The following is a 26,334-nucleotide window of genomic DNA, read 5'->3' as shown; positions in this document are numbered from 1 at the left end:
CACGCTTCTTTAAAATGATTATAAAATGATACAGCTTTCGCAAGGGACTGTGGGGTTGTGAAAACCTTGTTCTGATGCTCCTTTTTTCTCTAGTATGGGCAGATGAGTAAAAAATATGGATTAAAAATAAATAAATAATAGGGGAAACAAATGTTAAAATAAATTGGGTAGTGGTCAAAAAGAAGGAGGAGTAATGGGTACGTTTGAGGTTTTTTTTTTTATTTCTTTTTCTGGAGTGATGTAAATGTTCTGAGAAATGATCATGGTGATGAATATACAACTATGTGATGATATTGTGAGCCACTGACTGCATACCAAGTATGGAATGTTCATGCATTAAGAATGTTTGTGTTGTATGTTGATTGATTTTATTAATAAAAATTTAAAAAAAAATCACCCAGAGCAAGAGTCACCTGCAGAGAACCTCTTTTGTTGCTCAGATGTGCCCTCTTTTTAAGCCAACTCCGCAGGTGAACTCACTGCCCTCCCCTCTACAAGGGACATGATTCCCAGGGGTGTAAATCTCCCAGGCAACATGGGATTGAGAAAGCCTTCTTGACCAAAAGGGGGAAGAGAGAAATGAGACAAAATAAAATATCAGTGGCTGAGAGACTGCAGTCAAGAGGCTATCCTGGAAGTTATTCTTATGCATTATATAGATACCCCATTTTAGTTTGTGGCATACTGGAGTGGCTGGAGAAAAGTACCTGAACTAGCTGAACTGCTGTTCTACAGGTCTTGATTCTCAAAGACAATTGTGTAACTATATAACTTTTATAGTATGACCGTGTGATTGTGAAAACCTTGTGATTGATCCTCCTTTTATCCAAGGTATGGATAGATGACTTAGAAAATTTTTGTAATTTTAAAAAATGCTGAATCATTACATTGATATCTCTTTTAGTCTCCATATTTCAGAGCAGCTAGAAGTAAAAACCTAAAATTGTGGAATTGTAACCCATGTCAAACTCTGAAATATGTTCTAAAACTAATTGTGGTGCCGTGCTTTGAAATTTATAGTTTTTTGTATATATGTTATTTTTCACAAAAAAAAAGAAGGAAAAAAAGTTGACTGTGATGATAAAATATTTAAGCCCTCTAGCCTTCTATATTCTGGAGCAGCTAGAATGAAAAATCTGAAAGGATCATATGGTGACAAACTCTGGGATCTGTCCTGTAACTACTTGTTGAAGAATGTTTTGAAAACTATTGCTTTCTTATTTCTTTGCTTTGTATGTATGCTATACTATACAATAAAAAGTCAAAAATAAAAAAGGGTAAAAATATATAAATAATAGGGGGGATAAAGCATAAAAACGGGTAGATTCAAATACTAGCGGTCAATGAGAAGGAGGGGTAAGGGGTATGAGACATACGAGCTTTTTCTTCTTGTTTCTGGAGTGATGCAAATGTTCTAAAAATGATCATTGTGATGAATACTCAACTATGTGATGATCTTATGAGCCACTGCATGTCTGCATGTACACTATGTATGCATTGTATGTGTGTGACGATTTCTCAATAAAGATATTTAAAAAAAATCACCCACACCTACTACAAAGTGTTGATTTCCAAAATAACTGGTCCTTGGTACTTCCCAGCAATCCTACCAAATGTTCTAGTCTATGTCCTCTCCCATTTCTTTAGCTTTTTCACTCACTTTATCCCTTTCTCAGTAACTGATTTTGTATACAATTTCAGAAAAAATTGAGGCCCTTCCTATCCTAAACTCCACTTTCCTGCCTTTCTTTATCCATATCTATACCAGTATCCATTTTTACATTTCTTCCTGTCTTAGGTGTTCCTTCTATCCTGTAACAAACATTCTATTTGTGATCTAAATTCCATTCCCCACTTCAATCATCTCCCACCCTATACCCCTGTTCTGCTTCTTCTACCTCTACTGTCTTTTGGATCTTTCCTTTGAGCAGATAAGCATAGGTAAATCTGCAATCTCAAAAACAATTAAAACAAGCAACCCTTACTCCTCATCTCTTTAATTTCTGCTATAAATAACCCTTATTTTGATAACTATGCTTCTTAGAAGAGTAGCCTACAACAGATATCCTAACTTTTTATCCATTTTCCTCAGCTGACTTCTGTTCTCATTCCTCTACATTGTAACCCTCTCCTCCCTTGGATTCTTGAAATCATTCACATGGTTTTCTTCTCATATATACTGAACTGGCCTATTTCATGGTCTTCTAGTGCTTTTTTGTTTCTATAATGTCTGTGTGCCCTAGGGTTCTGTCCTTGGCCCTCTTCTGACATACTACCCTGAATCAGTGATTTCATTCATATCGACAGCTTAAACTAGCACCTATGTTTTGAGGATTCCCAAACAGATCACTTCAGTACAGACTTGCCCTTGAACACCAGATCCATATTCAACTATCAAATTTCTCCCCTTAGATGTTCCAAGAGATTGCAAATTAACATGCCCAAAATCAAATATATAGTCTTTCCCTCTAAACCATGATCCTGGACATCTCCCTCTTTCTCACTCTACATAGTCAATAGGTCCTAAATAACTCTCCAATCTGTTTCGTCCCTTTGGTTCACAGAGATATTCAATAAAAACTTCATTTTTTTCTAGAATTATTTTCATCTCAATTTTGCCCATGCTCCACAATACAGAGTACTCTTCAAATCTCAACATTCTCCTGCTTCAAGACTGGCTTCAATATGTAATATCATAATTCTTTACCTTAGCATGGCATATGAGATTCCTTATGATCTGGCTCCTGCTTAAATTCATCTTCTGCTACTACCTCATATTCCAGAGACGGCTATACTCCAGACACTTTATCTTCATTTCTTAAACTATGTCAATCTTCTCTGTACTTCGCAAGTCTTATTTGCTTTTTGAGAGGATGCTATCTTTCCCTTTCTTTGTCTAACTCCTCCTTGTTTTAAACCCTCTTTTCACATATTCCTTTTCTTGAAAATTTCTTGATCTTCCCAGCTTAGGTTAATGTGTCCCTTCTTTATGGTCCATAGCACGGCATATAATGTACAGTTACAGAATAGCACTTTATCAATTGTACTGTAAAGATCTGTATCCCCTACCAGTATATGAGCTCCTCGAAAGGAGATAGCTATGTTTTTCATCTCTAAATACCTACTGATTAGAACACAGATACTAATATCTACTGAACTTATGATATCCCATATATCTTGATACTAATTTATGAAGCAATGACAAGATATAGTTCTTTATCTACAGTTGGCAAAGTACTTTCACATACATAACCCCATGTGATTATCAGAAACATTCTTCTGTGAATTTGGTAAGGCAAGTTTTATCTCAGTTTTGCAAATGTGGTATATGTGGTAACATCAGAGACGTTAAGTGCTTTGCCCAAGGAGTTTTAACTAGTAATAGGTAAAGCTTAGACTGAAACTGAGGTCCCTAATACCTTATACCAGCACAATGATGATTCTCTTCTGACTGGTAGGGTTATCAAAAGGCTCGACATCATGAAAAAATGATATAACCATTCACTTGCCAAGATTGGAAACATGGGTTGGCCAAATGTTCTAAGGAAAGATTCAATTCATCTAACAGAATTGCCTTTAAAGTGTCACTGTATCCCATAGGCCTCTTAACTGATGGTGGTTCTTTGAATACAAATGGTTCCTTATTTTTGAAATGATATCACCATTTTCTGCCACTCAGACTTAAAATTTTGGTATCACTGCTCTCTTTTGGACACTAAGTCCTATTGAATCTTCAAATCCTCATTTTCTTTCATCTCCATTGCTGCAAAGCTAATTCAATTATTTATCACCTTGTTCACTGGGAAAATCTTAAAATTTCTACTCTTCTTCCCCTCTGATTATACAATGCCCAATTAGATTAACCCACTAAAAATTTGGGGGAGTGTTTTAATGCCTAAAGAATAAAGAAAAAGAAAATCCTGAATCTTATTTTCAAGGCCATTCTCAATTTGATCCTTTTCAGTCTTTTACACATCATTCCAACCTTTACATCCTACCACAAATGCCAATTCAATTAATCCCCAAAGCAAAATTAATCTGATTTATTCCCTTAAAAAGTTTTGCCCTCCCATCTGTTTTATTCCAATCACTGAGATCAAATAGACTCTACCTTTTCCTAACAGCATTCAGAAGCTGTTATATCTGGTTTCTCTCCTTTCCTTCTTCAATTCATGCATTGGTCATCTTTCACCCGGATTACTCCATTAATTTTCTAGGCAGACACCCTGCTTCATGCCCTTCCCTACCTAACAATTCATTCCACATAATACTATGGTTTAGCTTTCAAAAACCAAAATCTTGGGTCATTCTTCTACTTTGAAACCTTCAATAATAATAATGGTGATGGCTGTGATTGGTGGAGTGCTTATCACGTGCCAGGCAGACACCATAGTTTATACTTTGCATGTACTGTCTACACTAATCCTCACAAACATCCCATGATAATACTTTAACTCCATTTTATACATGAGAAAACTAAGGTTGGGGGATGTTAAGTATCTTGTTCAAATTGAGAGAGTTAACAAGTAGTAGAGCTAGGATTCAAACCTAGGCAGTCTGACTCTAGAACCCAATGTTCTTAATCATTGAGAGACTATACTGCTTACTAGCTTAAGTTCCAGCTTCTCAACTTGCATAGGAAAGATTCTTTCCAGCTTCACTTCCTGCCACTCCTTGCCAAACACTTTACACACTACTGCCACGTAATTCACGCTTTTTTCAAACTCCTGCCTTTATGCTACTGCTATCAGAAAATATTTTCTCAATGCCAGCTTTACTGTCTGCCTGGAGGAATTCTACTCACCCTTCAAGCCCTACCTCAAAACATTATCATCTCAGTGATGCTTTCTCTCCAAGTAAAAGAGTCAATTTCTTGTCCAAAAGCACTCTGAACCTAATTCATCATATTATTTCTATGATGTCTCCCCCACTAGATGCCAGCACTCCAAGAGAATATATCTTATTAAATTCTGTATCCCTAATGCCTGATACAAAGCTGGTACTCAATAAATATTGCACAAGTAAATGGTCCCAATTCTCTGCCTATTTCAATCCTATCCATCTCTCAAGGTCTCTTTCCTACCGCACAAACCCTTCATTGACCATTCCAGCCCAGAATCTTTACTATGTCCTTTGAACTCAGACAACTCACTGGCTCTGCCACTTATTTCGCAATTATTAATCATGCCTGTACTTATGACATATTTTAACTTTTCTTGAGTACTTATTTTCCCAAGGACCAAGATTATATCTTACCTTTTATAATTTTTTACAGTTTTTAGCATTCGACATGTGTTTAACAAATATTTGCTGATTACTTTTATGTTCCAAAATAAATTCTATATATGATACAAGGATGTTCAAAATCACTTTGATTCATTTTATCTCTATGTATAAACAAGCATTCTTACGCTGAAATGAAGTCACGTGATTGGCACTAAAATACACCTCATTTAATAAATCAAGGCTCTGTTCATCAAACTTTCCCTTACAACTCTTGCCAATTCATTCAACAGTTCTGGAACCTGAAGATTTTGCCTCACTACTGAGCAGCTGTATTTCCTCCTTAGCATTTTCCTTCTAAGATGACTTGATACCACAGTGTTCTCTTGCCCCCTCTCTCTCATACACACAAACGTTATATTCTCTGTTCCCTTACTTTCTCTAGGACACATGGTACTGAAGATTTATTTTAGTATGGTTAACATTTTAATGGGGGTGGAAGGAAAAATCATTTTCAAGAGTTATCTTTTTAGATAGTTAAGTACAAAAAACAGAACATGTAATCAAAAATTAAATTCAAGCTGCTTAAAAACACAATGAAATAGAACTAGCAAGAAACACTGAAGCAGCCATGTGACGCCAAGGCCTATATGTGGGCTATCTGAAACTCTGTAATGAAAATAAGCAATCCTAAAAAAGATACGAGTACTGGAAAACACTTTAGCCAAATTACTTCAGATTTATAAGCAGGGTAGCTGGCAACAGAATCTAAATGAATCATAAGGCTAACCATCAAAGATACCTCAGCTTAAAAAAATTAAAACATAGACATACTTCATCATTTTGGTCCATTCTGAAAATCTCACAATTTAAGACAAACGGTCAAAATAACTGTTAGAAAACAAAGAGAAAAAGCTGAATGCAAAAGAAAATGAGTCACTTTATAGGAGCCAAAATGAACATATACATAGTATATAGACTATGTCCTCTAAATGACAAAGGTGAAATTCTCTACCAAGATTGAGAGACCTAAGAAGTTCAGAGGGAAAATTCAACTTTACAAACCTGGAACCTAGTCTATAGAGCAAAAAGTACATTTTAAAAGAATCTGGGGCAAAAAAGGAAATATCTGGACAACCTCCCCCCATCCAAGACTTGGGGGGAGGGCAGTATAAATAAACTCAAAGTCTTTTTCTTTAACTACCCACACCAATTTTGCACTTGGAAGTCAGGCATGCATGCATATAGTTAGCTTTATTATTATTATTTTTGCATGGGCAGTGTGGTAGTTAGATTCTAGTGTCAACTTGGCTAGGTGAAGTGCTTAGTTCTATTGCTGTGGACATGAACCAATGGCATGTGAACCTCATCTGTTGTTGATTACATTTGCAGTCAGCTAGGAGGCGTGCCTGCTGCAATGAATGATGTTTGATTTAATTGGCTGGTGCTTAAATGAGAGACTCAACAGTAGCACAGCCCAAGCAGCTCAGCATACCTCATCTCAGCACTCACAGCTCAGCCCAGGCCTTTGGAGATGCAGAAAGAAATCACCCTGGGGAAAGTTGTTGGAACCCAGAGGCCTGGAGAGAAGGCCAGCAGAAATCACCCTGTGCCTTTCCACATAAGAAAGAAACTCAGTTGAAAGTTAGCTGCCTTTCCTCTGAAGAACTAAAGAAATAAATCCCCGTTTATTAAAAGCCAATCTGTCTCTGGTGTGTTGCATTCCAGCAGCTAGCAAACTAGAACAGGCAGGCACCAGGAATTGAATACTGGTCTCCCGCATGGCAGATGAGAACTCTGCCTGCTGAGCCTCCATGGCCCGCCCCACAGAGCTAGCTTTTTTCCTTAGTTGTTTCCATTTTATTATTTTCAATTTCTTATTCTTAGCTAAAAAAAATAGAAAAATGCTCAACAGAAAATAATTAAGAGGACATGTTCTCTAACCTAAACCATTTGGGCTATGTTAACCTGAGCCAGCAGCTGGATTAGGCTCAGAACCAAATTTGCCTTAATTAACCAGCAAACCTAATAACCATAATTTCAATGAACAGATTATCAATGTTACAAGTGATTCATCTTACAGTATTCTAAGCTCCCAAATTTCTGCACAGGAAATTAATTTCAGACATCTGATAGTAAACACAGAAAAATCTATACCCCCTCCAAAACCTTGCATGACCATAAAATATAGGCCTCCTGACTAGAAGTTTAAGAGCATAAAATTTAGAGAAAAATAATAAGGAAAAGTTTTAGGGAGCAACCATGATTTCCATAACATTACTACTATGAAATGGCACAGATGCAATACCAGCACCACATCCTGGACTTAAGAAATCTCGGTTTTAAGTTGAAAATCTGCCCAGCACCTTGGTGATCTTCAGGTCACCAGGGCTCTTCTGTAATTAAATGTAACATTACAATACAATTACTGAATGTGGAAGGCAACAAAGAAGCCTTTAGATGAACTCTGAGTGGATTTCTAGAACTATATGAAAGGTGAATTTCCCAGTGGCTGTAGAGGAAGCCAGAAGTGAGACCACATGAGCTTCAAAGCATACTAGTCTATTGCACACCATTTCTAAACATGTGATCCAAATCAAGCATTCCAATTGGCTAACAAATTCCATAAAGAAAAGGAAGTTGTCTCTATGAAGAAGGTATAACTAAGGGGTGGAGATATATCCATGAACTTTAACTATATCTTTTGTACCAATAAGCTCCCTTTCTATTTATTTAAGTCAAATGGCTTTTATTCCATACCAATAAACTGCAAATACAACTGTGTCTTGGGTTCACAATTCATTCTCAAGGAATCCACCTTGTGCTTGGAATCTTTTCTTTACCGCATTAAACCAGTACAGGGAAAACATTACCATATACATGACAAAGGACAAGAAAATTCACAAACACAAATAAAATGATAAGTGGCCAGGCAAATGAACAAATAACACACAAATACAGTCAGAAAATGAAGCAGCAGCCTATGGCCCTTGTTCCCACTCCGACAAAACTTCAGGATTTCATGATAGGATGAATACCTGAACTACCAAAATTTCTTTCTTTTTTTTTTTTTTTTTTAAAGATTCTCAGGACAAGGATTCCATAAACTCTTTATTCAGCTTATTTCCTAGAATGGCCCAAATGGATACACTGGTAACTTCAAAAATAATCCACACAAGCCTGAGTACCAGTTAGTGCTATTCTTTTATGAACCAAAGGAGGCTCAAATTGAAATATGAAAAAAACGCAAAAGAAAAAGTTGTTCATGTTTTTAAATATTTTAATGGAAACATATTTCAAATGCGGGGCAAAGTGTTTAAACATTGTGCCAGTATATTTGAGAAACTGAATGAAAAACAAAAATAGCCTCAAAAAGATATCTAGCTTTTAAAAAATATGTTTTTAAAAAAACTTTATTCTAAAATGATATCAATTCTTTAGCCAAGCTATAAGGCTAAAGAAGTATCAGTTAAAATTCTTTTTTTCATCTCCATGGCAGTTCTGAGGTTGCTGCACTCTTCCAGAGAGCTTGGAAATATTAAATCACTCTCAATTAGACTTCAATGTCTCTGTTTTAAATAAAGCTGCAAACCTGTTGTCGGTAAACATTCATAAATTCTGCCTCAGTAGAAAAACAAAGGTAACATTTAACTTCTTCTTCTTGGGGAAGATCTCCTATATAAGAGTGACTGGGAAGAATAAGGGGTAGCCACCTTTAGGTTTTTAACCGGTGTTAACGGTTTTCTAAAGTAAATACTTCTTCCTAGCCACAAGGCTTTTTTCTTCTTTCCTTGCCGCTGCTTTTCCTCCTCCTATTCTGCAGTTTAATCCTGGGCTCCCAAATCCAGCCTCGACCCTTCACCCTTGTCCAATACCATATGGTTCCCCCATTTCCGCGTGGGGAGGTACCAGAGGGCCAGGTCCGAACCCCTGCGGCTGGGGCTATCTAGGTGCGGACACGGCGGGCGGCTGTCACTGGGGAACAGGCGTGGGCCAAAGCCGAGGTGATTTCTGACGGCTCATCGCACGGCCCCGCGTGGTTGAAGGTCTCCGAGCCCCTCGGTCTGCCCGGGAAGTCAGCGTGCAGCTGTCGCGGAGCAGGAAGCTAAATCGCAGCCCCTGGGCCGCTTTGACAGGCCAAGTGGGAAAGGAAATGGGCTCCCTGCCGCTAGCAGCCTGTCCCCTTCAGTAAAAAGACCCCGAGAGCGAAACCCCAGCCGTGGCCCGAAGGCAAGCGGGAGATAGTGGAACGGCAGCCACCGATTCAGCCCGGCCCAGCAGGGGCCCGCCCAGGGGCCACTCCCCAAGGGAGGCAGCCAGTCACTCGCCCGCCTTCCCGGGCCCACTCCCGAGGGGACGATCTCCCGCCCGCCCTCATAAACAGTTCCCCAGGCCAGGCCCCCAAGGCTTCGTCCACCTCTCACCTTTGACGACGCGGTCGGCCCCAGGAGGGGGCGGCGGGGGCGGGGGTGGGGGCGGTGCAGCCCGGGCCGGCTCCGGGGCGGCCATGCTAGGCCCGGGGCTCGGCTAGGCGCTGGGCCGGGCGGGGTTGGGGGTGGGGGCGGCGGCTACCAGAGCCAAGCGGCAGCGCCGCCGGGGAACATGGCGGACCCTCTTTCCCTACAGAGGGACTGAGACCAGCATGCACCGCGCGCGCGGGGGCGGGGGCGGGACCAGGCTTTAGGGACTTAGGCAAAATTACTAAGGATAATAGAGAAACAGGACAAGTCCAAGGGATCAGTTTAAAATTCTGGACCTACAGAAACAAAATCGTGGGGAGAGCAGGAAGTCCTTAGCTAGTTGCTGCGGTGAATGAGAAATCAGGACGCTGCCTTCAAAAAAACTCCCAGTAAGAGGAGGAGACGTGATCAAATTCAGAATCTCCTGTTAGAGAATCAAATGTATAATAACTCAGCTACTAGATCTGGGTACTAAAGGGTTGGCAGGGGACAGGAAAATAGATGCGGCATCATAGGGTCTAGAGGGAGGACATGGGCAAACAAAATGGAGTTTGAAAAAAGATTCTGTTCCTTAGGTTTAGAGTCTGAGAGCTGAAGGCACAGAGTAAGAATGTAACTGGAGCCGCCTAGGCTCCAAAGGTTGAGAAAAACATGTAAAGGGAATCTGCAGAATTCAGTTGAAAAGAACAGTCTCCCTATTCATTCATTCAGAAAATAGAAATTTGGAAATACTTAGCTCCTAAGTATTTCTGTACATGTACAGAATCAATGACTTACGGAAACCTTTTAAGGATACAATGTGTGCTGGTTTGAAACTATTATGTACCCCAGAAAAGCCATGTTTAACCCTGATCGATCTTGCGGGGCCAGACCTATTGTTTAGGGTGGGAAACTTTGATTGGATTGTTTCCGTGGAGATGTGATTTGCTCAGTTGTAGGTGTGAACTTTTGGTTAAATGACTTTCATGGAGATGTGATGACCTTTTGATTAGATGGAGATGTGATTCCACCCATTCAAGGTGTGTCTTGATTAGTTTACTAGAGTCTTTTAAAAGGGGAAACATTTTGAAGAAACCTCAGATGCAGACGCTTGGAGGACAGTTGTTCCAGAGCTGTCAGAGACACGGATGTTTGGAAATGCTTGGAGTGCCAAGAGAGAGAGCACATGCCTAGAAAGGAGGAGAGCCCAGCAGACGATGCCATGTACCTACCCATGAGATGCTAAGCAAGCCAGAACCCAGGGTTGTGTCCTGGAGAAGCTAAGTGAAGGCCTACAGATGCTTAGACAGGAAACCAGTGTTATCAGAAGCTAGAAGCAACAGAACTGTAAACAAAGACCAGCAGGCACCAGCCACATGTCTTCCCATGTGACAGATATCTGCCATTCTTGAGTCAAGGTATCTTTTCCTGGATGCCTTAGTGAGGATATTTTTCTGGCCTTAGAACTGTAAACTTTATAACAAATTCCCTTTCTAAAAGCCTTTCCATTTCTGGTATATTTTATTCAGCCTCATTTAGTGAATACACCATGATAGCCAACATTCATTGGGAATGGGGTAGAGGGACATGAAAAGACTGACGGTTTGGCCAATAATTATTAGGAAAGAGTGTATGCCACCAGGAGATGCTTTGAATCGTGGTCACAGACCAGCATATCCACCAAAACTATGTATCTTGATGGGATAAGAAATTCCTGCCCATCTTCCTGCTCAACATTACATTTGCTCAGAATCAGTTCTTGATAAATGATAACAGATAAGCAGTGATCCAAAAGTCTCAATGAGTACCTTTCTATCTCTTTTTTATGTCAATCTCAATGATCCTAAGACTAGGGGTAAAAGAAGAGGGAAGTGTTCTATGGGTATTCTTTGTACTGAGAACCCACAAGTTCTCAGTTTGGGGAGTGAGGCAAGGGGTAAAAGGGATCTTTCTGGCAGAATTGCCATAACTCCAAAAGGGAAGAAGTCAGCAGAGGCAGCCATGAGAAGGGAGAAAGGAAGTGATAGGTACATCTTACATCAAACCTGTAAGATGGGGGGAGGGCACCAAGAATACACAGACCAGCAGTGAGTTTGTAAGAGGAATTCAAATCCCCAGAAAACCTCACTAAAGAAGAGAACAGAGAAAGTGATATATTGAATGCCTCTGGCAGCAAAAGTAAACATGCAAGGAGCTATAATAACACATTAAATAAGTCATTCCATTTTAGGGACCACTGACTCCCACTCTGAGTGTAAATACTCCTCCTTTGTTCCTCACCTTCCTTCAGTCAGAAGGTACCTCATTCATATATATATATATATATCCCCACCCCAATACAAAAGAGCACACAAAGGGAAGAAAGACAAAAGGATTAAATAGAACTATCTTATAGATTTATTAATGAAAAATACTTTACAAAAACAATATGTTTGGCCCTAAAATAGTTCAGCTGATTCTGAGGGTTTATAACAGCGACTGAACATGTGGCAGTAATGGCTCTGCTGCTGCAGGCAGGAGGGGGTGTTAGTGTGCCTGACTCTACCTGTTGACAGTTCCACATTCTAGGCTTAAGGTTTAGGGGTACAGGGAAGGCTGACAGGTCATAATATCTGCGCAGGGGGGCTGTCATGAATAATGTGATCAGGGACATGACCACATGGCTACATGTCCCTCCAAGGATGGGAGATGGGGAAAACAGGTCAGGTAATAGGCATAGGTGGATAAAACAAAGAACAGAAGTTGGGACTATAGTAGGGAACAGAGGATGAGGGGGCATAGAGTATCCAAGAATAAAATTGTGATCTTCAAATCCTAAGAAATTGTTAGTGTCCAAAGTAATACCATGGATTATTAATCTTTAAAGTGGCTCAAATAAAGCCCTAAATAGCAGCTGCTTCCTTTTGCTAGGTGAATGCAAGTTGAAATTTCAAATATTCCCTTCCAAAGAACCAGGTCTCTTTAGAGGTTCCTGGCATCCCCAGGGGAAACTGCCAACTCTATGCTGAGATAAGACTGGTACAACCATGGCAGGGATGCAAGGTACCAAATCTGCCCACAGTAAAGTTTTACAGAGAAATGATGTACAACCCCAGAAAGGAAATGGTGACCATTACCATTTTCTGTGCTACAGGGCTCTGGCCCTGATCTGTTTTCATCCAGGGGTATCTGCTAAAACAAACAGAAGCCTTTCTCCCCTGTCCACCTGTGCCCAGGTTGCGTGACATAACTGCTTTGTCTCCAGTCATCATCTGGGGGCATATCTACTCTTCGAGGACCTGGGGCTCGGGACCCTGGAAGAGGGCCCAAATTCCAAGCTGACCTCATGGATATATGAAGAGTGCTGGATTGTGGAGACACAGGGTGGACAATGGGAGGATGAGAGGTGGAGTGAGAGAGGTCCCCCCAGGACTGAGCATGAGGAACCTGAAATCCCTGGTGTCTTTCTGGTGGTGTGGCAGTATGGGATGGCTGAGGCTTGTACCCTGGAGTGGTCAAGAATCTGGCCCCAATATCCTGGTTAGCCTCTGACCAGGATCCCCAGGAGGCATCAGCTCTGGAACGATGTGGGAGACTCCGGTAGTTCAAAGTCCTTCCTGTGTATTTGATCCCTTGGGAAGTTTCACCCCTGTTACGCAGAGCCAGAAACTGTTGGGCACACCTTGACGTTCCTGGGGAAAGAAAAGAAACCCAAAGACTGAGCATTTTCAGTAATAATTCTCCTTCCCGCAGGACCATCCCTGGTTGTTCCTCTCAACTCCCTATCCCTCCAAGAGCATACACACAAAGGAAATAAGCATCCTAGCCTTATTTTTATTTCATTTTTAAAAAATTCTTAAGGTTTATCAAAATAATGTTTCTGATTATTCTTATGCATTATATAGATATCCCTTTTTAGTTTATGGTGCATTGGAGTGGCTGGAAGGAAGCACCTGAAACTGTTGAGCTGTGTTCCAGTAGCCTTGATTCTTGAAGATGACTGTATAACAATATTGCTTTTACACTGTGACTGTGTGATTGTGAAAACCTTGTGTCTGACACTCCTTTTATCCAGGGCATGAACAGATGAATATAAAAATATGGACAAAATAAATAAATAAATAATAGGGGGATAAGGGGTAAAATAAATCGGGTAGATTGAAATACTAGTGGTCAATGAGAGGGGGGGCAAGGGGTATGATATGTATGAGTTTTTTCTTTTTATTTTTCTGGAGTGATGTAAATGTTCTAAAAATGATCATGGTGATGAATACATAATTATGTGATGATATTGTGACTGGGTGTGCACCATGTGTGGACTGTATGTGTGTGAGGATTTCTCAATTAAAAAAAATATATATATATATATATAAAAGAAAAAAAGAAAGAAAAAATATCCTATGCCAAAAAAAGCATATTTCTTAGTTCCAAACTGTGCAGATTAAACAGTCCCTGGATGGTTGCTTTATTTCTACCTCACTCCATCATAATCCTTCCTCCACCACACACACACTTTCACATTCACACACACATTAGACGTGCTCCCCATTCTGACAACTCTGCCTCTAGAGCTACCACTCCAAAACAGCATTTACTTTTCCTAACATAATATCTTCACTCCAGCCAAGCTACCTCTGCTTACAGTCTTGTGCATTCTCAGAGATATCTGCTTTTATTCGCATCACACCTTCCATACACACAATGTAGAATACCTTTCTATACATTTACTCCCCTTTCCTTAAAACAAAATAACTATTTTTTTAAAGTCACTTCTAAAAAAATACTTTCCATTCTTTATTTTATAACCCATCAATCAACATCTGCACTATACTTTTGTTTGTATGTCCATATATATTCTGATTATTTAAACTCTTGAGTTCTTTGAGACCAAGGAGCTGCCTTCTTTCTCCCCTGTAGTGCAGAACAAGATGCAATCAATGCTGCCTGACAGATCAGAGATGCCCCTAAGAACTGTCAAAAGAAACTGGCTGTTCCTTGGCTGCCCCATTGTTTAACAGGGAGTCCATCTATCCGGGAGGCCAGATTATTCAAAACTCTCTGAAATTTGGACACAACCATCAATAATACTACTCTATATTCTGAATGTCCACCTCCCCCGACACACACACACACACTCACATACACCTAGACATTTATATCCTTAAGCCAAGGTTTCTTAGCCTCAACACTATCAATATTTAGGACTGGTAATTCTTTGTTGGAGGAGGGCTGTCCTGTGCCCTGTAGGATATACAGCAGCATGCCTAGCTTCTACCCAGTAGATACCAGTAGCAACCTACCTCTATCAAGAACCACTGCCTTAAACTCTAGATTCAGCCCATGAAGAAGAAAAGGAGAGCATCTTGCTGTGGAGTATCAAAAAAAAAAAAAAAAAAAACCACAATGATGCTGCCCACCTGCCCCAGGACTGCGAGGGGCCAAATACATGCATGGGTACTCCATGGACAGGGTCATACTAAGTCTCTCATTCACTCCTAGACCATCCCTCAGATGAGGCTCAGGATAAAAGGAGATAAAATTGGCTAATATAGATGACATTTTCTACTTGAGGGAGGATCCTAAAGTCTGGGTATTAACTCCCATAAGTCATTTAAAAGCTTATCCTTTCATGACTGAAGCAGTTCATTCTCATGGGTTCATCAGATTCTGGTGGGGAGCTGGTCTAGACCCTTGCTCTAATAACCATATTGCCCAAGAAATGATTGAAAAGCAATTCATCTAGATCAGTGCTTGATCTTAAAGGATTAATTCCTATCTATACCATCCCACTTTGGGGCCACCCCTTTCCCCCCATAAGGGTACTGGTTTGATCCTTAGGGACCCCTGGAAAGGCACCATGTTCTGGCACATAGCATTAGATTTGGGAGGAGTTACCTGGGGGTCTATGGGAGTCCCCTGCCATGCTGGGCATCAGGACATCTGGGGACAGGAACTGTGGTTGGGGAGGGTAGAGTTGGGGACCAGGGAGAAACACAGGAGGATCATGGAAGACAGGGAGGGAAGAGGAGCTGGAACAACGGTGCCCGGTTTCCAAAGCCTTTTTCCTCACGTTTGATGAATCCTTAAAATGAGACAAGACAAAAAAAAAAAAAAAAAAACAGAGATGAGGATAAACAAATAGCAAGACAAGTTTGGGTAAACACAGTGAGGCAAGCAGGGTGAGATGGAGGGAACAGAGCACAAACATTCCATTGTTCTGGAGAGGGACCCAATTTACTCAGCTACTCTCCCTATTAGCTCCTCTAGAAGACATTCTAACTGCCATGAACTAGAGATTCCAAACTTCAGATCCTTTTCCCTTAAGTGGTCTTCCTCATTGCCCTTACCTTCTCAACCCAGGTTTATAGCAAATTCCTTAATGCTAACTATAAAATTAGAGATTGAGATAAACAGAGTTTTTTTTAATAGAGAAAAAAAACAGGAAAGCAAAATTCAGAAAGCTTAAAAGATTGCAAAAGAGAATTCTATGCTCCCTCCATGTATTGGGAATTACCATATATATATATTTAAACACAGAACCAAGTACTCTATTCTATCTTCTTTCCTGTTACTGCTACATTCCAAAGCCACCTCTTTTGCCTGTGAAGTTTGTATTCATTAATGCTTAGATTATGCTCTATATTCTATTAGCTACTCACATTTGTGATAAAGTCCCAGAAACATCCCTTTTAACAGCTGAAACATTGATATTGTCCAAAATGAACCAAAATCCTCTTCCTGGGACCACAGTTTCTTAAGACAACCAGACTCAAATGTTTCTATTGCTCTTGATTCCACCCCTCATCCACAATTCCATTTATTGTCTTTGCCAAGTACTGTCATTTCTATCTATGGATTTTGTATTTAAACTCACTTGGACCAATGTTATAGTTTCCAATCACCATCCTATCACCAGTCCGCTACCTCCTTACCATTATCTGCAAGACCATATGTGATCTGACCCCGCTGAACTTTCTCACTTTATTTCCTACCATTTCTATGCCTCTTACACTCCACCCTAACCTTCTCAATGTTCTTCAAATACACCAAACTCAGTCCCACTTCAGGGCCTTTACACTCAATGTTTCCAATAACTGGAATGTTGTTCCCATAACTCACACCTTCACATCACTAAGGTCTCTGATCAAATGTTACTTCCTTAGAGATGATTTCTTTCACCACCCTATCTAAAATAGCCTCGAGGGTACCCACCGTTATTTCTTTAGTCCTTATCCCCTCTTGCCTTCTTTTACTCATCTTCACCACACTTATCATTGCCTGGAATTATATCATTTGTTTACATGTCTATGGTCTTATTACCTAGTAGAATATTTCTTATTCACTGCAGTACCCCTAGCACAGAAAACATTACAGGTACTTAATAAATAACTATTAAATAAAATAATCTTTATGTCTATATATCTTACTTCCTTTACTAAATTATAAGCTATTCAAGGACAAAATTTGTGTGATTTCATCACTGTATGCCCATAACACCTACCACAGTTTGGTATATAGTAGGCCTTCACTGTATAGCCTAAGGACCAGGCTATATGCCCAGCATCATAGCTTGCTATCTGAGCAGCAGACACTGTGCTGGCTTTCTGAAGACTGTACTCCATTTCTGCTGTAGATTTGTAGATTCAAATTCCTCCCATACCTCTCCATGCCCTGTCCTCTCAGCAGCATGTGACAGAGATAAAGTACTCTTTTCTTCTTGAAACACTCTTCCCTTGGTATTCCTGGTGTCCCTTCTGTCTTTCTGGCATCTTCTTCTCAATATCCTTTTGGAATTCTTCAGAAGAAGAGCCACCACAAATTTGATACTCTCTAGGGACATGTCTTAACTCCTTTCCTTTTTTCACTCTACTCTTTTCTGATTTTCAATGGACTGTGATTCCCAAATCTCAATTTTCAGCTCATGTCTCAAATATAAAGGCCTACCAGATGTCTCCACTCAAGCTTAATATGTATAAAATTGAATTCATCTCTTTCTGCTCCTGTACTCCCTATTTCAATTAAGTATATCATCATTAACCCATTCTGGGCATCATCCTGAATACCCCTCCTCCCATCACCCCCATATCCAAGCAGGCAGTCAGCAAGTCCCATTGTTTTGGGTTTTTTTTTAATGTATGTTAAAATTATGAAATATAACATATATACAAAAAACAATAAATTTCAAAGAACATTTTAACAAGTAGCTATAGAACAGATTTCAAAGTTTGATATGGGTTACAGTTCCACAATTTCAGGTTTTTCCTTCTAGCTACTCCAAGACACTGCAGACCAAAAGAAATGTCAGTAATGACTCAGCAGTCATACTCATTTATTAAATTCTATCTTCTCTGTTATAACTTCTCCTTCTCCTTTGATTCTTCTCCTAATCTTTAGGGATATTAGGGCAGTGCCCATTCTAACTTTGTCATGTTGAAAAGGGGTATTGACAATATAGGATAGGGTAATGGAATTAGTTGATATTCTTGGAGAGGCTGGCCCCTTTGGGTTTCAGGACTTATCTGGTCTAGGAACTATCTGGAGGTTACAGGTTTCTGGAAAGTAAACTTAGCCCATGAAACTTTTGTAGAATCTCAGAAAGACCCTACATATTCTTTAGGATTAACAGGAATGATGTTGGTTAGATTTTCAGAAACCATGGCAATTAGCAATATCTAGCTGAAGTTTGCATAAGAGTAGCCTCCAGAATGGCCTCTCAACTTTATTTGAACTCTCTTACTCACTGATACCTTATTTGGTTGCAATTCTTTCCCCCCTTTTGGTCAGGAAAGTGTTGTCAATCCCACATTGCCAGGGGCCAGGCTCATCCACGAGAGTCATGTCCAACATTATCAGGGAGACTTGCCCTCCTGAATATCATGTCTGACATAGCAGGGAGGGTAATGATTTTATTTGCAGAGTCCCATTGATTTTTTACCTCCTAAATAGCTCTCCAATATGTCTACTTCTCTCTTTCCTCCCAAACTCTTCACACTATGACTCTTAGGACTCCCCATGGTTCATGATCTGACTCTCGCATATATTCTTTCTAGTCTCACTTCTCAACATTCTCCATCATCTCCCCTCACCAATCTCTAATCCTGTCATACCAAGTGTGCCACTTTTAATTTCAGTTAATGATTGCTTCTGGTCTCTTAACCTGCTAACTTCTTTTTGCTTCCCCCAGGAAGCTTCCCTGATCCCCTAATCCTGGTTTAGATGTTCCTTCTATTATGCACCCCTAACATCAAATCCTCATCACATTATAATTGCTTATTTATTCATCTGTCTCCCCAGCAGACTATAAGCTCCTTGTGAGCAGGGACTACATCTAGCTCACTCACCACTATATCCCCAGCATGTGGCACAGTACCTAGACCATATATACTCAATACAGATTTGCTTGAAAGAATGAATCAATAAATAAATGAATGATACAGGTTAGCAGAAAGGAACTCAAATTTTCTAGGAAAATCCAAATTTGTCATTAAATGCATTGAAAGTATGTGAGAATAAATGCTGTGCAGAAGAGACTGCCTTTTTAAAAAAACAGTGAATTATTCAGAGGTGTTTAGAAAATCACGAACAATTGGAAAAAATGAGTGACTATGGGGAAAGTAAACGTAATCTGAAGGGCAGGTGGGACAGAAGCTTAATTTTCACTGTATATTTTTTTGTACCTTTTTATTTTTTGTCATATATTTACAACATGTTTTTACATTTTTATTTGAACTGACTTTGTGTATAAGCTTCAATGCAATGGAGCTCTACATCCTGACTGCTATTGTAATAAAACAACTTGCCACTGGCAAGTTGTGAAATTCTCAAAGGCACAACTCCCTCCAAACCCAATTACTGACAGAAACTGTATTTGAGTTTATCGATCTATCCTGGCTTGGGTTTTCCTGTCCCTTCTACCTATAGATTATTACTTTAGAACTAGATGAAAATTCTCAAGGGGGAGGATTTTGAATTATGTTCCTTTCCTTGCTAATGCATATGCTTCACTTTAGTTTGTAAGCACACAGAAACCTGCACAATCGTGTATTAGGATGGAGAAGAAGAGGTAAAACAGTATTCCATTCCATTTTTCTCTTCTTCCTTTGATTAATATGCTGGTTTGAAAGGATGTATGCCCCCTAGAAAAGCCATGTTTTAATCAAAATCCCATTTCATAAAGGCAGAATAATCCCTATTCAATACTGTAAATTTGAAACTGTAATCAGATCATCTCCCTGGATGATGTGATTTAGTCAAGAGTGGTTGTTAAACTGGATTAGGTGATGACATGTCTCCACCCATTTAGATGGGTCTTGAAGGGTTTATTGGAGTCCTATAAAAGAGGAAACATTTTGGAGAATGGGAGATTCAGAGAGAGCAGAGAAGAACAACATAGCCATGAGAGCAGACCCCACAAGCCAGTGACCTTTGGAGATGAAGAAGGAAAACGCCTCCCGGGGAGCTTCAGAAACAGGAAGTCAGGAGACAAAGTAGCAGATGATGCCTTGCTCACCATGTGCCCTTCCAGCCAAGAGAGAAACCCTGAACTTCATCGGCCTTCTTGAACCAAGGTATCTTTCCCTGGATGCCCTAGATTGGACATTTTTATAAACTTGCTATAATTGGGACATTTTCTTGGCCTTCGAACTATAAACTAGCAACTCATTAAATTCCTCTTTTTAAAAGCCATTCTCTTTCTGGTATATTGCATTCCGGCAGCTAGCAAACTAGAACAATTACTATAGTAGGTTCTGACCCAATCAGCAGACTTTACTTCTCAGAGACTCCCTTCAAGACTTCTGTGATTCTTCGCACTCTAGGGGGCCCAATCTACCCTTCTAGAACTGCTGTAGGAAAGTGACATTCTTCTGAGCTCCAACTGAACGTGAACAACAAATAATAATAACTATGTATCCCCATATTTGCTGAGTACGCACGGTTTTCCCTCAAATTACAGCCCTCTGTTTTCCCTGTACCTTAGTTTGCATTGTATTTTCACTTAGCAAGGGAAGAAGGGTGTTCTGAATAGATGGACCCCAATTCTACTTACAAAACTGTGGGAACAGACTGGAACCTCTTCCCTCTCTGAGACAATGGTGCCACTGAGACTGTGTGAGATGCAGCAAAAGCTCTCTGCACTGTACTGTTCATTCTTCCCACATTCCCTGCTAAAGCCTTGGCAAGATGCAGCCTTTAAACATATAGACACACAGAGGCAGACACATAACACTAGACCTGTGGTTTCCCTACAGACCATGCACTCAGGAATATAGGTAAGAATAGGGAAGACTCAGTGAATTAGGTATGTCTGAAAGATTATAGCCATGAGGCAATCATCTCTTAACCAAAGGAGCCCCATCATAAATTTTGTTCTCTTCTGATAGCCTCATATTACCATGCCTTTGCGTTACATGCACATCCTCCACACTTCCTTCCCAACACACCCCTATGCCCAGCACCTTAGCACCTGAGGCTGCTACCTGAGAAGCAGGCACTGTGCTGGCTTCATGGTGACTGTACTCCATTTCTGCTGTTGGGGTCTTTGAGAGACCAAGGCCAGGGGCTGAGTGCAGCCTCCTCCCTCTGCCATCTGCAGAGCCTAAGAAGGAAAACACAAATATAAGTTGAAGCTGTTTCTTCACCTGGGGTTTAAACTCTGAGCCTGGTAGCACAAACTCATGAGTTCTTCTTTCATTAAATAACAGACATCCCTGAATCCAATGGAAGATGTGCTACTGAAACGTAGAAACAGAAAGGAGTTTCAGAACATGGGTAATTTTCTATAAGCCACAAGGGACTCAGATCACAGAACTTGAAGAACCTTGGAGAAAAGAGGCTTTGTGGGAAGATAGCTAAATGCCTCCATCTAGTCTCATTTCAATTTTGTAAACACAGTTGGATTCTGTCAAAGATTTGGGCACACAACTCGTAATATATACAGAGGAAATTATCCAACACAATAATTTCATAGAGGGCCCACAGTGACAAAAGAAACTATTATCTCCAGTCTAGTTTAGAATGGAACCACTTCCCCGTTTTACATAACAGGAAAATGAGATCTCAGGGGCTGAAAGACCAGTTAGTAGCTTAACTAGAATAGAAATTCAAGTCTCTTCTCTAAGGTAAACCATTGACTACAGTTGATAGTACAATCATAAAAATGTGCTTTCATCCATTGTAACAAACGTTCCACACTGATACAAGGTGTTAATAATAAGGTGGTATATGGGAACCTTGTATTTTATAACGATTTTTCTGTAAATCCACAGCTTCTCTAAAAAAAAAATTCAAACCTCTTGATTTTCAATACAGTACTCTTATCACTTCACCTAGTGACCTCCTATTACTAAGAGCTGAGGCTCCTCAGCAACATTTTGCATGTGACACTTTTATTTTCCCCATTAGTCTCTCTCAGTGACTTAAATTTAAAACAGCCACTAAATACTTAACTCTCCTCAAAATCTTTCCAGATTGTTCAGAGAAGAGCTGTTCCAAACTGGATATGTGACTCTCCTGGGGCTTGCCCCAATCCAACTAATTAAGTCTTCCATTCTGAAAATGCATGTGCCCTTGACCTACCTTCTATATACATTTCTATGGCCAATTCATGTCTTGATTTGATATTTTGATTCTAACATTAACATACACACACGTACACACAGTTTGAAGTATGATATTGATGATACTACATTGGAAGGTCAGTTATTTTTAATATTTTCTGGTACTTAAATGAAGTGGTTCCAATACTTCAGATTAAAATACAGCTTCCTAGATCTCACTACAGACCTAGTACTAAATCAGAATCTTTGTCTCTCCACAGACCTACTAAATCAGAATCTTTGTGGGTGATGCCTGGAAATTTTTATTTTTAAAAGGCTCCCTAAAAAATGTGGAAAAGGAGAGGTGCATGGGTCGTTTAGTGGTTACAATGCCTGCCTTCCATGCAAGAGACCCAGGTTCGATTCCCAGACCATGCACCACCACCCCCCAAAAAAAATGTGAGAAAGGGTATCCTCAAACATTGCTGGAGAAAATATGAAAAGTAATAGTCTTTATAAAAAGCAAACTGGAAATTTTCATTAAAATTGAAAATATATTCTCTTACCTAACAATTCTACCCCTGGGAATTTCTCACAGAGAAGCAAAAAATAATTGATTAACAATATATCTGTGAGGATGTTTATTATGGCATTGTTTATAATGGCCAATTGAAATAAATTAACGCCATCTATTATCATAATGCTAAATATATTATTTATCATAATGCCAAATATATTATGGTATCCTCAATATCAAATATTGTCCAGCCACTAAAAAGAATGAACAGATTTAAACTAGAAGTACTGTTGAGTTAAAAGAAAAAAGTGATGCCCAAACAAAAAACACTGTAAATGTATACACATACATATATTTAGGTCTATATGGGATAATACGAATAGAAAATGATAGAATATAGACTAGATTTTCATTCCACTTACCTGGGGAGGTAGGGCCTAATGTGATAGGAGAAGAGGTAGCTGGGAAAATAGTCTGTTAAAAAAAACAGCATGTATACTATGATCCCATTTCTAAAAAGTATTTATAAATGTATATGTTTTTTAAAAAGCAACTCCTCAGGTGACTATAACGGGCAGCCAGGTTTAAGAAGTACAGCTGTAATGGTTAGAATTTGGTACTCCTCTAATCAAGCCAAGATTAATTCCTAGAAAAGGTGGTGGTCATTGGATCCTCCAGGAAGGAGTAACTCTGATTCCTCCAAAAATATTTAGACAGAGGCAGAAGTGGCTATCAGGAGTGTTACTGAAAGGATTTCTGGATTCAACAGAAGGACAAAAAACATCTATTCACTGATCAGTCTTAAATACTAACAGACATCATGAGCTTCCTGATATGTGTACACAGTACTACCTATGAAATATAAGCAATTTTAAAGATAAGGTTTTAAAAATTAAACCTTATCTTAATCAAGCCTCTGGCCCTAAGTAGAACATTTATTATATAACTAAAAAAATAAATAAATAAAATTAAAAAAAATACACAACTCTCCTGGAATATAATCAGCAAAATCTAGAATATGCAAAACATTGTAAGACAAATGACCAGATTTCTTCAACAACAAAAAAATGGCAAGGGAAAAAAAGAAAGGAAAATCTTACAGGCTAAAAAAAAAAACTTAAATAATTTAAAAATTAAAAAAGGCAAGAGATGTCAAAAAGATGCAATGCGTGGACCTTGTTTGGGTACTGATTTGAAATAAAATGTGAAAAGACATTTATGGGACAATTGAGAAAATTTGGATACTGGCTAGTTACTGTATTACATTAAGAATTTACTGTTAACTTTTTAAGTATAATATTATGGTAGTTTTGCTTTTTTAACAGCGTCCTTATTTCTTACAGGTACATTTCAAATTATTTATAGATTAAATGAGAAACATCTGATTTTAAATAATCTACCAGGAAGGGGGAAGTGGAGGGTTATAACAAAATCAAAATTGGACATATATTGATTAATTGTCCAAAATATTCACTGTGGAAATTGGTGATAAGGCAGTGATATTATACTGCTTACTTTTACTCTTTACTTTGAATATTTTGAAATTTTCCATAGTAAAATGCAATTTTTTATCCTTAAGATGATCAAGTAAAATGAAATTTAAAATACACATCAAGGGGAGTGTTTATATAACTCTTAGGGAACTATAACCATATCAAAATTAATCTGGTCACAAAAGACCACATATTATCATTCCATTTACATGAAATATTCAGGATAGGTAAATCTATAGAGACAGAAAATATATTACTGGTTGCCTGGAGCTTAGAGAAGGGAAGATGGCAATAGGATTGGGGAGAAATGGAGACTAAATGCTAAGGCATACAGGGGTTTCTTTTAAGAGTGCTGAGAAAGTTTTAAAAATGGTGACAGATGGACAGCTCTGCAAAACTGTAAGAACCATCGAATCATATACTTTAAATAGGTGAATTGAATTGTATATAAATTACAAATCAATAAAGCTCTTGTTAAAAAATACACAATTTGGTGTTCAATAGATAAATGACTCCCCTCAAAATTATTTCATATATTGATCCTAATTGGTATTTTCCTTCATCATCTACTTCCTGATTAATTTTACCTGATCATTTCTTTATTATGTCATGTCAGTTCTTAAGGACTCAGTCCAAACTAGGGTATAATAAAGGCTTGATAAGTAATTCGAGATTCTGAATCAATACTTTTTAATACATACTGGTTTAGCTCTGATGCAAACTGATTTACTAGATGGATTTTTTAAATTATTTTTTGTTCACTATTAACTAAAAAATTAATGGTTGATAGTACATACGCTTTCGTATTGTTTTCAGAGGAATAAATATAATCTTTCTGAAGACTAACTTGCAAACATGTATCACAAAAATTTTTTAAAGGCTTATTACTTTTAACTAGTTATTGCCCTTCTAAAAATTCATTCTAAGGAGTTTATCAGAAATGTGGCCAAATTTAAATACATAGGTATTCATCACAGCGCTATTTATAAAAAAATTGGAAGCAATCTAAATATTCAACAATAGAAGAATGGCTGAATAAATAACAGTAGTCATACACAGAATATCATAACCATTAAAAGTAGAATTTTCAATAAAAAAATTAAAATAAAAAATGAATATTGCAAAAAAAGTACCATTTTCAAAGGGAAAATGCCCATTGATATAACATAAGAATATCATGAAACTAAACTACATTCCTATATTCTAATGATTATGCTTTTTGTAAAAACAAAACAAAAGTGTATCTATGCATAAAAAACAAAACCAGAATTAAATTCATGAAAACACTGAGTGGGAGTATCAATGATTTTTACTTTGTTCCTTTAAGTATATTCCAAATTATCTACAATGAAAATTGTTGCTGTTTTTTGTAACATGAGGTATTGTTTGCTTTTTTTGTTTTTTGAGGGTTTTTTGGGGGGGAGGGGAGAAGATGATAATATAATGTTTGACGTTTAGCTGTTAATTTTATTTACAATATATTATTTTGTATATGTTTATTATTATTTTTAAGACACTTGGTATTTGTATTTTCCCTCTCCCTTGGAAGCTCATTGAAGTTGACTCAGCCTTTCCTCATTCTCTCATTCTTTAGAATCTTCCCAATCTGTCCTTCCTGTCCCATGTACCTAAGGGGCACTTGGTAAATGTTATATTCTCTCTGGATAAAAATTCTAAGATGCAGATCCTAAAGAACATATCTTAATATCAAATCTTATGTTTATGTGGTGTCCTACCATGGTTCCTGGGAACACAGCAAATATTCAATAAACATTTGTTTGGCTATAATTAAACATAGGCTGGCAGCATGTAGGGAACCTGCAGCATATGGAAACTGTCACATCCAAGCTGAAGATAAAGTTCTCTGGGTTCAATTTCATAGAATTATGCACATCGTTAGAAGTTACCTTAAAAAAAAAACCATTGAACCAATTATCTCATTTTACAAGTAAGAACTCAGCTCAGTGATATTAAGTGACTTGTCCAAATTTATCCTGAGAGTTAATATTGCAGCCAGGACAATAATTTAGGTTTTAAAGTTCTCAATTATTTCAACCTAAGTTATAAACATTCTTCAATTTCCAGAAGTAAGTCTTTGACATGCACTTGAGGTATAACCTCCATTCTTCACACAGTATGATCTTAGG

The 26,334-nt window shown here is 38.6% G+C and overlaps 2 protein-coding genes across 19 annotated transcripts in view; both read right to left on the bottom strand.

The window, feature by feature from the left end:
* PPP3CB (protein phosphatase 3 catalytic subunit beta) overlaps window positions 1-9,727 on the bottom strand; it is a 56,844-nt gene extending 47,117 nt beyond the window's left edge. For 3 of the 4 annotated variants that reach the window (XM_077124943.1, XM_077124944.1, XM_077124946.1), the window contains exon 1: window positions 9,648-9,726. The gene's annotated coding sequence lies outside the window, so the exon portion shown is untranslated. Of the gene's footprint in view, window positions 1-9,647 lie in introns of all 4 variants that reach the window. The other variant, XM_077124945.1, reaches the window with a different exon arrangement.
* Window positions 9,728-12,036: 2,309 nt separating this feature from the next.
* USP54 (ubiquitin specific peptidase 54) overlaps window positions 12,037-26,334 on the bottom strand; it is a 194,630-nt gene continuing 180,332 nt past the window's right edge. For 12 of the 15 annotated variants that reach the window (XM_077124911.1, XM_077124908.1, XM_077124909.1 and 9 more), the window contains 3 exons: window positions 21,119-21,237; window positions 15,537-15,723; window positions 12,037-13,333 (listed from right to left, as the gene is read on the bottom strand). In XM_077124911.1, coding sequence (XP_076981026.1) covers window positions 12,834-13,333; window positions 15,537-15,723; window positions 21,119-21,237 — 806 coding nt within the window. In that variant the 3' untranslated portion in view covers window positions 12,037-12,833. Of the gene's footprint in view, window positions 13,334-15,536; window positions 15,724-21,118; window positions 21,238-23,116; window positions 23,169-26,334 lie in introns of those variants that run through there. The other 3 variants (XM_077124921.1, XM_077124920.1, XM_077124919.1) reach the window with 3 other exon arrangements.

Source organism: Tamandua tetradactyla, chromosome 13 (assembly GCF_023851605.1).
Source record: "Tamandua tetradactyla isolate mTamTet1 chromosome 13, mTamTet1.pri, whole genome shotgun sequence".
Classification (NCBI taxonomy): domain Eukaryota; kingdom Metazoa; phylum Chordata; class Mammalia; order Pilosa; family Myrmecophagidae; genus Tamandua; species Tamandua tetradactyla.
The sequence above is the reverse complement of the archived record's forward strand: the minus strand, read 5'-3'. Positions and strand labels throughout refer to the sequence as shown.